The sequence below is a fragment of the Epinephelus moara genome, chromosome 17 (assembly GCF_006386435.1).
Source record: "Epinephelus moara isolate mb chromosome 17, YSFRI_EMoa_1.0, whole genome shotgun sequence".
NCBI lineage: Eukaryota > Metazoa > Chordata > Actinopteri > Perciformes > Serranidae > Epinephelus > Epinephelus moara.
This window is the reverse complement of record NC_065522.1, coordinates 4,220,126-4,233,909: the sequence shown is the minus strand read 5'-3', so window position 1 is coordinate 4,233,909 and position 13,784 is coordinate 4,220,126. Positions and strand designations below refer to the sequence as shown.

General features: G+C 40.4%; 1 protein-coding gene across 2 annotated transcripts in view; it reads right to left on the bottom strand.

Annotated features, from left to right (window-relative positions):
- Nucleotides 1–4,887: 4,887 nt before the first annotated feature.
- The window catches only part of ache (acetylcholinesterase), a 48,666-nt gene continuing 39,769 nt past the window's right edge, over nt 4,888–13,784 (bottom strand). For both annotated transcript variants that reach the window (XM_050066943.1, XM_050066942.1), the window contains exons 8-9: nt 12,793–12,971; nt 4,888–11,071 (exon numbers count right to left, since the gene is read on the bottom strand). In XM_050066943.1, the coding sequence (XP_049922900.1) occupies nt 10,950–11,071; nt 12,793–12,971 (301 nt within the window). In that variant the 3' untranslated portion in view covers nt 4,888–10,949. The remainder of the gene's footprint in view (nt 11,072–12,792; nt 12,972–13,784) is intronic.

Below are 13,784 nucleotides of genomic sequence, written 5' to 3'. Positions count from 1 at the left end.
AGCCCTGTATTCAGCCTCCTCACCCTTGCTGATACATCCAACTATAGCAGAGTCATCAGAAAACTTCTGAATATGACAAGACTCTGTCTGGTAGCTGAAGTCCGTGGTGTAAAGGGTGAAGAGGAAAGGAGAGAGGACAGTACCTTGTGGAGCCCCGGTATTGCTGCCCACTGTGTCTGACACACAGTGCCGCAAGCGCACGTACTGTGGTCGCACTGTGTCTGACACACAGTGCCGCAAGCGCACGTACTGTGGTCGGCCAGTGAGGCAATCCACAATCCAGGACACAAGGGGGGGATTCACCAGCATCGCCGTCAGCTTGTCACCCAGTAGAGAAGCACTGGAGAAGTCAAAGAACGTGACCCTGACAGTGCTCCCCGGCTTGTCCAGGTGGGCGTAGAATTGCTGTATCCTTGGAACATATTTCTTATTATATGTTAAAATGTTACCATGATTATCAAATAAATGAATAATAGACCAGATACCCCTCTCCATCCAGTCTTTACAATAAACGATTTTCTCTTAATTAATAAACTTCTGTTATTCCAAATAGGGACTGTGTGTGGGGTACAGTAATGCTTATGGGGGTAGACTGTATGTAATATCTTAAAAGATACTCTCTCAAGCTTATTATTTATACGATTTTTATCACAAATTTTCTATGTTTCTGCTACTGTATATCATTAAATAATGAAGACCAAAACATCTAGGAGGAGACACAGCTTATGAATTACTTCTCACACAGAGATCAGATACACACTGGTTATATTTTCCTTAAGACGGAATTGATGATATATTTAACAAAAATGAAAGTAGGCCCAACAGACCTCTAATGATGTACAATAGGCTACATCTGGTAAACTATTTTAGACTCAGTGGATCAAGAAGTTTTTAAAAAAAAAAAAAAGAAAAAAGATGTGTATGTAATATGAGACAAACATAAAGTACAGACTCTGTCAGCTATGCAAGATTGCACTTAAATCAGCACTCTTTTATTTCATTAAAAAAAGGTGCCAGCTCCGTTACTGCCAGTCTCATATACTTGACTCGCAGTGTGTTTCCGGTTGAATTGGATCTTAGCTGTGTGAGCTTGACACAGTCAGCAGAGGAGGTGGAGGTGTCTTGTTTCACTCGTTTCTTCAGTCCTGTCCAGACTCAAATGTGAGGACTGAGCGGTTGGTGGGCAGATCTGTTTGGAATAATGACACACAGCCCTAATCCACAAGAAACTGGATTAGGGCTTGAATACTGTAATTTGTATCTTTAAGAAAAACACAAGAGTAGTAGAGTGAGGAGATGTCGGAAAAATACTGTGGTGTGTCTTTTCTGACAAGTTCCTACACGCTGGTGAGATGTGTCATACACTGCACACCAGGGCCGTAATCACCAATTTAACATGGGGGACATTTTTGACACCCTCTGTAACCCAGTCCTCCTGTGGGGTCTTGGGGTTAAAATATTTAGACACTTAACAGCTAAACTGTCCATATTAGAGCATTTTGAAACAAAAATGTAGATCAGGGGTTCGTAAAGTCTCAATGACGGACTGCCTTATTAAGGAGCTATATGATTAAGGTTCACACACTATGACTTTTTTTCCTTTTAAATGACATATTATACCATGACATTTTAATGACTCTTTTAATGACATACTATACTATGGCTTTATTATGACCTTTTTTTATGACATACTAACACTGTATAGCATACATAACACTCATATTACATTCTAGTTTCCCACTGTTTAATACATTTAAATGAAATAGAACTAGCATTAATGTACATAGCGCATTTGTTTTATTTTTGACCACTGGACATCATACAATGTCCAGTTAGCTAGCTAACGTTAGCTAGTTTCATATAGCTTACATGCTAACATAAGGAACATGCTACGCGACTTAGTTGGGGCACTTTGTCAGTCATTTTGAAGAAGCCAGCAATTCATCATCTGGATAGGGAACTTCTGAAACTGGAAGTTTTCAGAATGTGGCCAACGTCGCTGGATCTACCTGAGACAGCTGGTCATTGCCACACATGAAGAGGAGAGCTGATGCAGCCACACTCCAGTCCGAGCAGCAATGGCCTTCATGGGAGTGAGGAAAACTTCACCTGCTGCTATGTATGTCCAACATTCGGTTGGAAAATCTATTCATTACACTCACTGCCTTCACATTCTGTTCTCATGGGAAGAAAATTTACATTGTATAAAGTTTGTGGCATCTGACCGACTTTCAATAACAACTTAAATTTCAACAAAATCATCAGTGCCTCCTAGACTTGTCTTCAAGGAAGGTCCTGGCCCTACCTTGTGTGGAATGGGATCACACTTTAAAGGAATACTTCTACTACTACTCTGGGAGGCACTGATAATTTTGCGGAAATTTAAGTTGTCACTGGAAATCGGTCAGATGCCACAAACTTTGTAAATGTAAATTTTCTTGCCATGAGAACAGAATGTGAAGGCCCAAGAGTGTGCACTGGTATTACAACAGTGACAGTGAGTGTACTGGATGACAGAGTGCAAAATGATTTGTGCAGTATATAATACAATCAATTACAGTAGTATGCAAAAGTTTGGGCACCCCTGGTCAAAATTTTGTTTACTGTAAATAGTTAAGTAAGTAGAAGATGACCAGATCTCCAAAGGACATGAAGTTAAAGATGACACATTTCTTCAATATTTTAAGCAAGTCTTAACCAAGACTTCTTAAAATGTTTTTATTTCAGTCTTTTACAGTTTTAAAATAACAACAAAAAAAAAGGCCTGAAGCAAAAGTTTGGGCACCTGCCTGGGCAGTGCGTAGCAGTGCCTTCCTTGGCAAGTATCACAGCGTCTAAATGCTTTTTGTATCCAGCTAAGAGTCTTTCAGTTCTTGTTTGGGGGATTTTCACCCATTCTTCCTGCAAAAGGCTCCTTGCTCTGTGAGATTCTTGGGCCATCTTGTATGCATTGCTATTTTGAGGTCTATCCACAGATTTTTAATGATGTTTAGGTCGGGGGACTGTGAGGGCCATGGCAAAACCCTCAGCTTGCTCCTCTTGAGGTAGTCCATTGTTGATTTCGAGGTGTGTTTAGGAACATTGTCCTGTTGTAGAAGCCATCCTCTCTTCACCTTCAGCTTTTTTACAGATGCTGTGATGTTTGCTTCCAGAATTTACTGGAATTTAACTGAACCCATTCTTCCCTCTACCTGTGAAATGTTCCACACACCTGCACCCTTTTTTCTCCAAGCATACCTTTGCTCATAGCTTCATCAGTCCACAAAGCATCAGGCTTGTACAGATTGTTCCTTTGCAACCTTTCATTCATTCATTCATCTTCTAACCGCTTCATCCTCTTGAGGGTCGCGGGGGGGCTGGAGCCTATCCCAGCTGACATCGGGCGAGAGGCAGGGTACACCCTGGACAGGTCGCCAGACTATCGCAGGGCTGACACATAGAGACAAACAACCATTCATGCTCACATTCACACCTATGGACAATTTAGAGTTATCAATTAACCTAGTCCCCAATCTGCATGTCTTTGGACTGTGGGAGGAAGCCGGAGTGCCCGGAGAGAACCCACGCAGACACGGGGAGAACATGCAAACTCCGCACAGAAGGGCTCCCACACCCGGGATCGAACCGGCAACCCTCTTGCTGTGAGGCGACAGTGCTAACCACCACACCACCGTGCCACCGCCTTTGCAAACTTCTGATGCTGAATTTTGTGGTGAGAAGGGTAAGGTTTTCTTCTGATGACTCTTCTATGCAGGTCATATTTGTGGCTGCACAATAGAACAGTGCACCATCACTCCAGAGTCTGATAAATCTTCCTGCAGGTCTTTTGCAGCCAAACAGGGGTTTAATTTGCCTTTCTAACAATCCTATCAGCAGCTCTCTCAGAAAGTTTTCTTGGTCTTCCAGACCTCAACTTGACCTCCACAGTTCCTGTTAACTTCCATTTCTTAATTACATTACGAACTGAGGAAACAGCTACCTGCAAACAATTTGCTATTTTCCTATATTCTTCTCCTGCTTTGTTGGCATTAGTTATTTTGTCTTTCAGAGTGCTAGGCAGCTGTTTAGAGGAGCCCATGGCTGATGGTTCTTGGGACAAGATTTCAGGAGTCAGAGTATTTTTAAAGCTTTGAAATTTCCATCATCTGGCCTTTCCTAACGATGACTGTGAACAAGCCAGAGCCCTAACAAGCTAATTATGGTCTGAGACCTTGGTAAAAGTTGTCTGAGAGCTCAAATGACTTGGGGTGCCCAAACTTTTGCATGGTGCTCCTTTCCATTTTTTCCATTCTAAAATTGTACTAAACAAAAATAACACACTGATCTTGCATGAAATGTTGAAAACCACATTTCATCTTCAACTTCATGCCTTTTGGACATCAGGTTATCTTCTACTTACTTAACTATTTACAGTGAATGAAGCTATGACCAGGGGTGCCCAAACTTTTGCATGTACATAAAAAGGACACTAGGTGGCAACATTGATTCACTATTAGTGAGTGAACTCACTCACCTGACAGTCCCTCTTGAAACACAAGTTTCTCATTTCCTTCTATGCCTGTCCCTCAGGGTCTACAAAACGTCTTCACTATTTATGACAAAAATAAAAATATTCCTGGCAGGTCAAATAAGTATCACTTAGTATTTCATAATGTTGGCATAATATTTCATCTTTTTGACTGACCACAAATATTTTTTATTTTTGTTGTTCATCAACTTCACATCTGCTTTTTTTCTCTCTCTCTTCGTTGTGGGAACAAGCATCCACAGAAAATGATGAAAGTTACTGTGACGTGAAGTCAGACTCTAAACCACATAAGCTTTTGTTCCCTGGCCTGGATCAAACAGCTGATGGTGCATGCTGAGACTCAATAAAAGCTCCAGGAGGACAGAAGCAGCAGGGTGTCTTTATTTCTGTTGCTATAGCTTAACCAAGTCAGCATTCATGATACACAGAGACATACTGGGAAGCTACAGAAGCCTTCAACACTTACAGTACTAGTGACTGGAACAAACAACAATGAGGCAGAGGACTGAAACAAAGTCAAACAAACAGAAAAAAAAAAGAATTCAAGAAAAAAGATTTATGGCACTCATTTTAGTTTATACTCAGAATAATATTGCTTTTAAAACACAACCTCTATCCATCATCATTGTTGTTTTTATCACATTATATTTTCACTGCATTTAAATATCAAATATATTCCTTTACTGATGTATTTACGTTATTGCTAACATTAAACGTACCTAACATTAGAGATATATTAGTTACTTTGATAATAGTTTTGTTCAAAAGTACAAATTTTACAGAAAATAACAGTCCAAGTTTGGAAGGATATACTGAGGACGGGGGTCGACTTCAGGACATGCACAAGGATCTGATAGGAGGGCAGGGGAAGGAGGGCTTAAGCGGGGGTCTCCCATTGGATGAGAGGAGCTGGAGGAGCTGTCACTCACACAGCCAGTCCCACATGCATTCTTCACTGGTACTTTAGACATCAGGTACAATCCTTTATTCATATTTAGTTATTTTTAAAGCTAGACTACTCTACTCCGATCCATAAATAGGAGCTTTACATGCCAACAGAGACACTTAGCTGGGATGGCCATCAGCCAGTCAGAGTGCTGATTCACATCCCTCCCAGTGTTCAAATAAAAATGGCAAAGAGGTTGACAAAGACACATACAGTGAGTACATTACACACACACACGCACATGCACACGCACACGCACACACACACACACACAGTGATATTAAGGGTGGCAGACACACAGATAAATGATGCATAGCTACACACTCAGGTGGAGTGAGAAGACAGCCAAAGTCAAAAGTCCCATTCAGCAAATGATGCTGTAAATTTATCAAGTATCGTACTGATAATGGTCTTTTCACAAGTACCAGTATCATCCAAGTCAGTGTGCCAATATCTGTGCTCATAAATAATTCTCTTAATTTTGTGATCAAAATGATGAAGCTCAATTCTGAGGCTGTTGTGTTAATGTTTTCTAATAAATAACAACTTCTGATCAACCCATATCAATTTCATGTTTAAGAAAACAACTTCCAGTCCCTCCCCCACACAAATTGGTGTTTCTGAGTATAGCGAAGGCCTGACCCGCCCTTCTCTACCTCTGATTGACTGGTACTTGTTGCCTTTGTTGGTTGGGTTGGTTAGGTTTAGGGAAGAGGAGTTGGATTGGTTACATTGTGGGTCAGAATGTCAGGGTGACCTAATCAGGCCGGGTTATGCCTTTGCTTCAGAAACACCAATTTGAAAATTTTATTTTAGTTTGAAGTCAGAATTTTTCACAATTACATCTGCATCGTTTTGAATTCTCTTTAAAGTCAGAATTCTGACTTTAAACTTAGAAATCAATTGAAATACATCAATTACATTTTTCACATTTGACCCTAATCATCCTCCGTACGTAAGTAATCAAAATCAGCAAGCCTATTTTTCTTTCTTTTCAATTTACAGACTTTAATGCTGCTAAATAGGAGCTTTCACTCTAGAGTGTTACAACATAAATAAATACATATTTTTCTATAAATACAAATCCAGTCTTTATGTGTAAAAGATTTAACCGTATGCTCATTGTTTGGGTATTGCATGTTGGTTTGTTGTGTTCAGTAAACCACACTATTTATTCCACTACTGTTATCTTCCAACATCGCTCACTTATAATAAAATGATGAGCCAATGTGCAGCTATACTTTGATGTTGGGGCAATACAAATAATTAACTAAATAAATAAATAAATAAAAACATGTTTCTGCCCTGAAACCCAAATCTGAGAGGGACTTTGTGTCAATTTGAATATGCAGCTTTCAACTTTTAATTACATTTGAATAATTCATCATCAGTGCCACACGTGAAAGCTGAAACTCACAGACGCCGTTCTTTCTAAGGACAAGAGTTACGTAACGATGTTATTTCTCTGTCTTTTCATCTTCCCGTCACATCTCCACCTCCCCTTCTGCCTCGTCCATCTCCCCTCTCTCTGTCCCTTTTCTCCTTGCCTCATCCCTGTGCATTTCCACCTCCATTTTCCATCTATCCATTGTGTCCTGTTGGCTGGCAGGCCAGAGGCTGAGCAAGCGCTCTGTCACATTATCCTGCCGCTGAGTGAATTACTCTGCCTCCATTAGACTAACGAGAAAGCAGGAGGATGGGGAGAGAGAGAAGGGGAAAGGGGAGGGGCGAAGATCAAGAGGGCTGAGTGGGGAGGAAGGGGAAGAGTGATACGACTGAGAGATGGATTAGGAAGGATGGAGGGATGATAAAGAGGACCAAAGTTAGATGAGGTAGAAGGAGAAAGAGATGCGAGAGGGGGTGTAAAGGAAGGACAGAAAAGTAGAGGTCTTACACAAGAGTGAGAGGAGGAAGGCAGAGGAGGGAGTGAAGGATGAAAGGAAGAGGGCAAGAAAGACAGGAGGGTGGGTGGAGGTTGATTAGAGAGGAAGATGAAACAGGAGGAAGACTGAGAGGCGGAAAGCAGGGCAACAGGGCGGTGATGGAGGGAGAGGAACAGATGCAGGAGGACAGAGGGGATGGAGGGGGGACGGAGGATGGGGAAGGAGAGGAAAGGAGAGTGGTGGGCAGTTGGTGGAAAAATTGAATGAAGGAAAGAAACACTGACAGCAGAGATGTGAGGTGGAATAAAAAGGAAGGGAGATGGACAGAAATAAAAGATAAATGACAGGACAGAGCAATAAAGCAGTGAGGACTGTAATGAACAGAGAGGGAGATATGTTAATGAAATACATCACAGCTGTACATGACAGGATGACACACACATCTACCACAACACATACACACACATACTCACATATTTCAGTGCAGTTGTTCAGTATCGTACTGGCTCCTGAACAGGGCTATAGCCAAGATTCTAAAAGGACTAAGGGCATAAATTCAACTCCCCCCCCCCCATACTGATCACATGAGCTCAGTAACCTCATAGCTTCGGCCCTGCTCTCGCTTCCACACAAACACACAAACATGTACAGACATACACATTATACTGAATATATATTTAAAGGGTTAACTTTAGCTTTCTGAAGGACAAATGAGTCTGAAGAGAAGGTTGCTAAAATCCAAGATATCCCTTTAGTTAGACGACCATCTTCCCTTCCTCAAGCAACTGATTCACTCTCACTGTTATGTAAGGATTTGTCAAAATGTCGAACAAATATACTAAAAACCATCATTTCACAAAGGAAATAGTATTACAGGTAGATATTACATTATAATGAGCATACTGAAATGGATATAATTTAGGGTTTTGGTACAGGATACTGTACAGCATTGAGAGGTACTGCACGACACTGAAGGGTACTGTTGGGAACCTTAGGGTACTGTGGGGTACAGTAAGGTACTGTAGGACATTGTAGAGTACTGTTGGGTACCTTAGGATACAGTAGGGTACCTTGGGGTACAGTAGGCTACTGTTGGGTATCTCAGGGTACAGTAGGGTACCTTGGGGTACAGGACACTGCAGGGTACTGTAGGGTACAATAGGGTACTGTAGAACACTGTAGGGTAACTTAAGGGTTTTTTTGGGGAGTTTTTCCTTATCCGCTGTGAGGGTCCAAAGGACAGAGGGATGTCGTATGCTGTAAAGCCCTCTGAGGCAAATTGTGATTTGTGATATTGGGCTTCATAAATAAAATTGATTAATTGAATTGATAGGGTACAGTAGGGTACTGTAGGACACTGTATGGTACTTCTGGGTACCTTAGCATACCATAGGCTACAGTAGGGTACTGTTGAGTACTGTAGGACACTGTTGGGTACTGCCATTGTATTATTCTGAAGGCTACCAGCAAATTACGCCAAGGTAAGACATTTTTAAAATGCCATATTTAGTGGCTTTAAAATGAGACTAACTTGAAAAAAGAAATGACATCATCTTCTACTTGCAAATGAGAAGTTGAATCGATAAGCAGTGAAGCACACCCTTGCTCAATTCAACACACTCAGCCATTTTGCTACTATAGTCTCACTTGGTCTAGCATGACCACTAGCTTATAGTGGTTAATGTTAATAGATTTAAGAGTAGAGCTGCAACGATGAATCCATTAGTGGACTATTTTCTTCATAGATTAATCATTTAAGTCACTTTCTAGGCAAAAATGCCAAAACTTGATGGTTCAAGATTCTCGCATGAAAATTTGCTGCTTTTCTTTAAGTACATTGAATATTTGGGGTTTGGGACAGGTAATCAGACAAAACTACTTTGTACTGCAACATACTAAATTTTGTTTTGTAGACCAAATAATTAATCGATTTATTGAGAAATTAAACATTAAAATACTTTACCCACAAAATCATAATTTGGAAGTCATAATGGAAGTGAGGGGGTTCCGAGTTAAACAACAGCAGGACTATATTTAAAAAATCTGTTTACAACAAGTAGCCTGCCTCGGCAAGGGTGTGCATTTGAGTTAACCTGGAGCATTCCTCATCTGTGCATAAGACTTTTTAAGTGGAAGTACTGAGCATACGACTGGATAAATGAGACTTCGATTATACTGCACAAGTTCTGTGAGTGTTTGTAAACTAAAGTTTTGATAAAAATTTGCTGTTGTTAAACGCGGCCCCCATTTGCTCCATTTCATACAGATTTTTTTTCTTCTGTTTTTGGATTCTTTGTTCACTGTGGAGGCATCTGAGAAAAACGTTTTCTTCATGAATTCAGTGTGAGCGACTGATTTACAAATGATCATTTTCTGGATGAAGTATTCCTGTAAGTTCTGCTTAATATAGTATTGTTTTTATTGTTGACACCACTGACTTTATGACACAATGCAGTTGTACTCCTGTTGTAACATTTTCTGTTATCCCGCAGTTATCTCGTGTCCAAGTGGCAGCTGTTAAGCAGATTACCTGCAGATTGCCTTTGCATCTGTGATGCATTTGCAGGGATACTGAATCACATTTTGATTGTTTTTTGCATTATCAGCAGACATTTTTAGTTTCTCTGCTCACTTCCTGCACCCTATTTCTGTCTCACTACGCTGATATGCAAATAAGACAGTTGAAACAGGCCATTAACATTAACATGACTTGTTTCTGTTTTTGTTCAACCATCAAGCAGATTTAGAGTGATCTTCTGAAATGTAAATTAGGCACCAATCAGTTGGACTGAATGTCACACACCATCCAAAGTACAAATAAAAGATCTAACTTACAAACCGACATGTCACATCAAACTAGCATAAAGTGGTTTTCTCAGTACAGAGAGAAATGTAGTCTAATGTTTCCATGGCGCCTTTTCACACAGAAACACAGTGATTTAACCCAGCTTATGGCTTTACCACATGAGTAACAGACAAGACAAAGTGAAGCTGAATACGACAGGTTATGAGAATAGTGGTCATAGTAATGAACAAGAACAAGACTGAAAGGCCTCGACAAAAAGAAACAGTGTTGTTGAGTCCAAAAACACAAAACCCTGATATGTAAAGAAGGAATCCTCAGAAAACAAAAGATGAGTTTATGACATCAACACAAAGACAAGTGAGTCAACAGTAAACCAGCAGTGGTGCAGTGTCATGGGCCTGTCGATTTGAGTGTAACTGGGGGCTTTCAAACCACACACGCTCTCTCTCTCTCTCTCAAACACACACACACACACACACACACACACGCCAGAGGTAATGACACATCTTTGACATTTCTAAAATTCCTCCATATTGATGACAACTTCCCTCCATAGCCATTAATTTCCACAGGGACACAGAAATTCAGAAAAATAACACATTAATAAATAGTATAAATAATACAAATGAAGATCAACAGTGCCTGTGTTTGTGTGTGGAGTAAAACAAAAAACAAAAGTTTGAATGAAGTTAGACTTCACTGAGGGGGCTATGGAGGAAAATGGCCACAGCTTGTTCTCTCTGCCTCCCCCCTCCCTGTCATTCTCTCATCTCTCTGCTGAGGCTCTTAGAGGTCAGTGCAGCGCTCCTGCTTGCTGTAATGGTCAAACTGGCTCTTCCAGTGCATCATGTAGGAGGACCAGCGGTGGAACTCCACCTTCCACTGACGCTCTGCCTCGTCTATGTTGTCTGAAAGAAGGGACACAGAGACACAGTGGAAAGAGTGGTTAGCAGCTGAGCTTTTACGCTTTACTGAAGCTGTTGTTGGGCTTTACACTAATGCTGTCCTGCTGCTTATGTCACGGTCACAGGTTGTTATTTGTGTTTTGTTTGGTTGCTAACCTAAAGAGGGTGGGTCTTATGTAATAAAGGCTGCTCTGAGGGCAGACACCAGGGGCGAGAGACGAGATATGAGCGCATGAGAGTACAGAGGATAGCAAACTTTTGTGATTGATAATGAAAAAGGGTGGATACAGAGTGTACAGTATAATAGGAAACTGGAATGCAATGACTTTAGACACAATCCTGATGAAGGCAAGATAGTTAAAAATGTTTGATGAATAAGGCCTGGTGTACTGGAAAGGAGTCCCTCAACAGTTTAGTCAGCACTTTGATAAGTGTGTTCTCAAAGTTAGAAAAAGGCATTTAAAGGGGACCTATTATCCTTTTCCTTTCTTTCCTGCCATATGGTGTTACAATTTCAGATGTTGGTATTAAAAATAATCATAGTTTCATATAATGAGGAAAACATATGTAAAAGTGATCCCTGTGAATAAAAGCCTACAGCTTCAGACCGTTCTGATTAGTCTGTTTCCAACATTTTTACTACTTTTGCAATATAGCCTAGCTGACGTCAGATCATGGTGGATTTCTTTATATGGTTATCTGCTCCAATTGTTCACATGCAGTAGCCTACACTGCTACATGTAGCTACATGCTAACGTCAGGGAAACATAATCTTGGTTGCTGTTGTTGTTTTCAGGTCATTCTTCTGCAAGAACAGGTCTGGTGGCGTCTAGAAGCTTTTATTGGTGATTTTTAACAGGAGAAAGTGCTGCTATTCAAAATCATTCACTGGCTGTGAGCACACTTTTGCATGTAGCTACATGCTAACGTCAGGGAATAATGTCAGCTTGGTTGCCATTGTTATTAATTTCTCCCTGATTACGGATCATTTTCTTTCTGGAACATGTCTGGTGTGAAGTTTTTATTGGTTATTTTTCACGGTACAAAATTGCAGCTACTTTGCGTTACAGTCATTTCCTGGCTGCAAGTATACAACTACATGTAGATGCAATGTCAGGAAGACATGTAGTCTTGGTTGCTGTTGTTGTTAATTACTCTCCAATTCTGGATCATAATTCTACAGGAACAGGTCCGGTTGTGTCGAGAAGCTTTTACTGGTGATTTTTAATGGGAGAAAGTGCTAGAATACATAGTCATTCATCGGCTGCAAGCACACTGTTGCATGTAGCTATATGCGTCGAGGAAACGTAATCTTGGTTTCTGTTGTTAAATTCTTTCTGATTTACTGCCTAGTTGTGTTTAGAGACTTTTACTGGTGATTTTTCACAGTCTAAAATGCAGCTGCTATTCTCTGTTACAGTCATTCCCCAGGAAGGAGACACTGAGATACTGAACACCTGGAAATGCTGACCAATCTGGGCTTTCATGGGTGGGGGGCTTTAAGAGACAGGAGCTTCTCAGATTGAGGGTGAATGCAGGTGTTTCAGCACAGATAGCATGTTTTTTTTTTTGTTTTTTTTAGCAATAAGGCATGTAAACATGTTCTAGTAGTAACCCAAAAAACAAGTATGAATGTGAAAATGAGCATAATAGGTCCTCTTTAATATGAAACATTAGAACAGATGTCGTGTGTAGCAGAAGCAGTGTTTAGATGTAGTGTTTACCAGTGATGTTGAGGAGGCGTGGCAGGAAGCGGTTCCAGAAAGCACACATCTGGTTCCTCAGACCTTTGTGGACCTTCAGTGGTTCAGTGTTGAGTCCGACATGTTTCTGCTCGCTGACGGTGAACAGAGGCCAACGCCTCTTGCTCTCTACCAGCCCATCATGGTTCACATTGGGATTTCTGATATGGAGGAAGACAAGGTGGAGGTAAACGAGAAGAAACAAGAAGGGATATTACAATTAAAAAAAAAAGATTTTCAACATTATTTCTGCACTCAGTTGCCAGTGTTTTAGGTTCACTCACCTAAAACAAAGGCAGTCTGATACAACAGCCAATCAACATCAGTACAGGCAAACACTGATTGTTTAATTTAGCACGGCATGACACAGAGCTAACCCATACTGTTCAGTGGAAAATGTGACTGACTGGGGGCACATTACCTTGATATTACACCAGAAACCAGCTGCACCAGCTGTAAATTATGTCCCTGAAGGAAAACTTTGTCAACATCTGTATTATCTCATAAGATAAAGTTTTCAATCATTTAATTTCCAGCAAAATGTATGTAGTGGACTAAAAAAGCTATTGATTTTATTGTTATGGTAGGCTACCTAAAGTTTAATTTGTATTTGTAATATTAATGATTCATATAATAAAAAAATCAATAGTTGGCACTGTGTGACGATATGATATTGTCACACAAAAATATCATGATATCATCAATCTTTTCCAACCACCTCTATTATTTATAGAACAACAAATGAACGCAACACAAAGGCTTTTTAAGGTGGTAAATATTCATATCAGTTAATGTTATCTGGCTAATGATGGAGGACATCAAACAAATCATGTCATCATTGGTGTACTGGCTTGAGACATTCCAAGCCACACTTTAAAGGATAACTTCGGTATTTTTCAACCTGGGCCCTATTTCCCCATGTGTATGTGTGCGTATGATTCATAGGTACAACTCGTTTTAAAATTGGTTCAGTA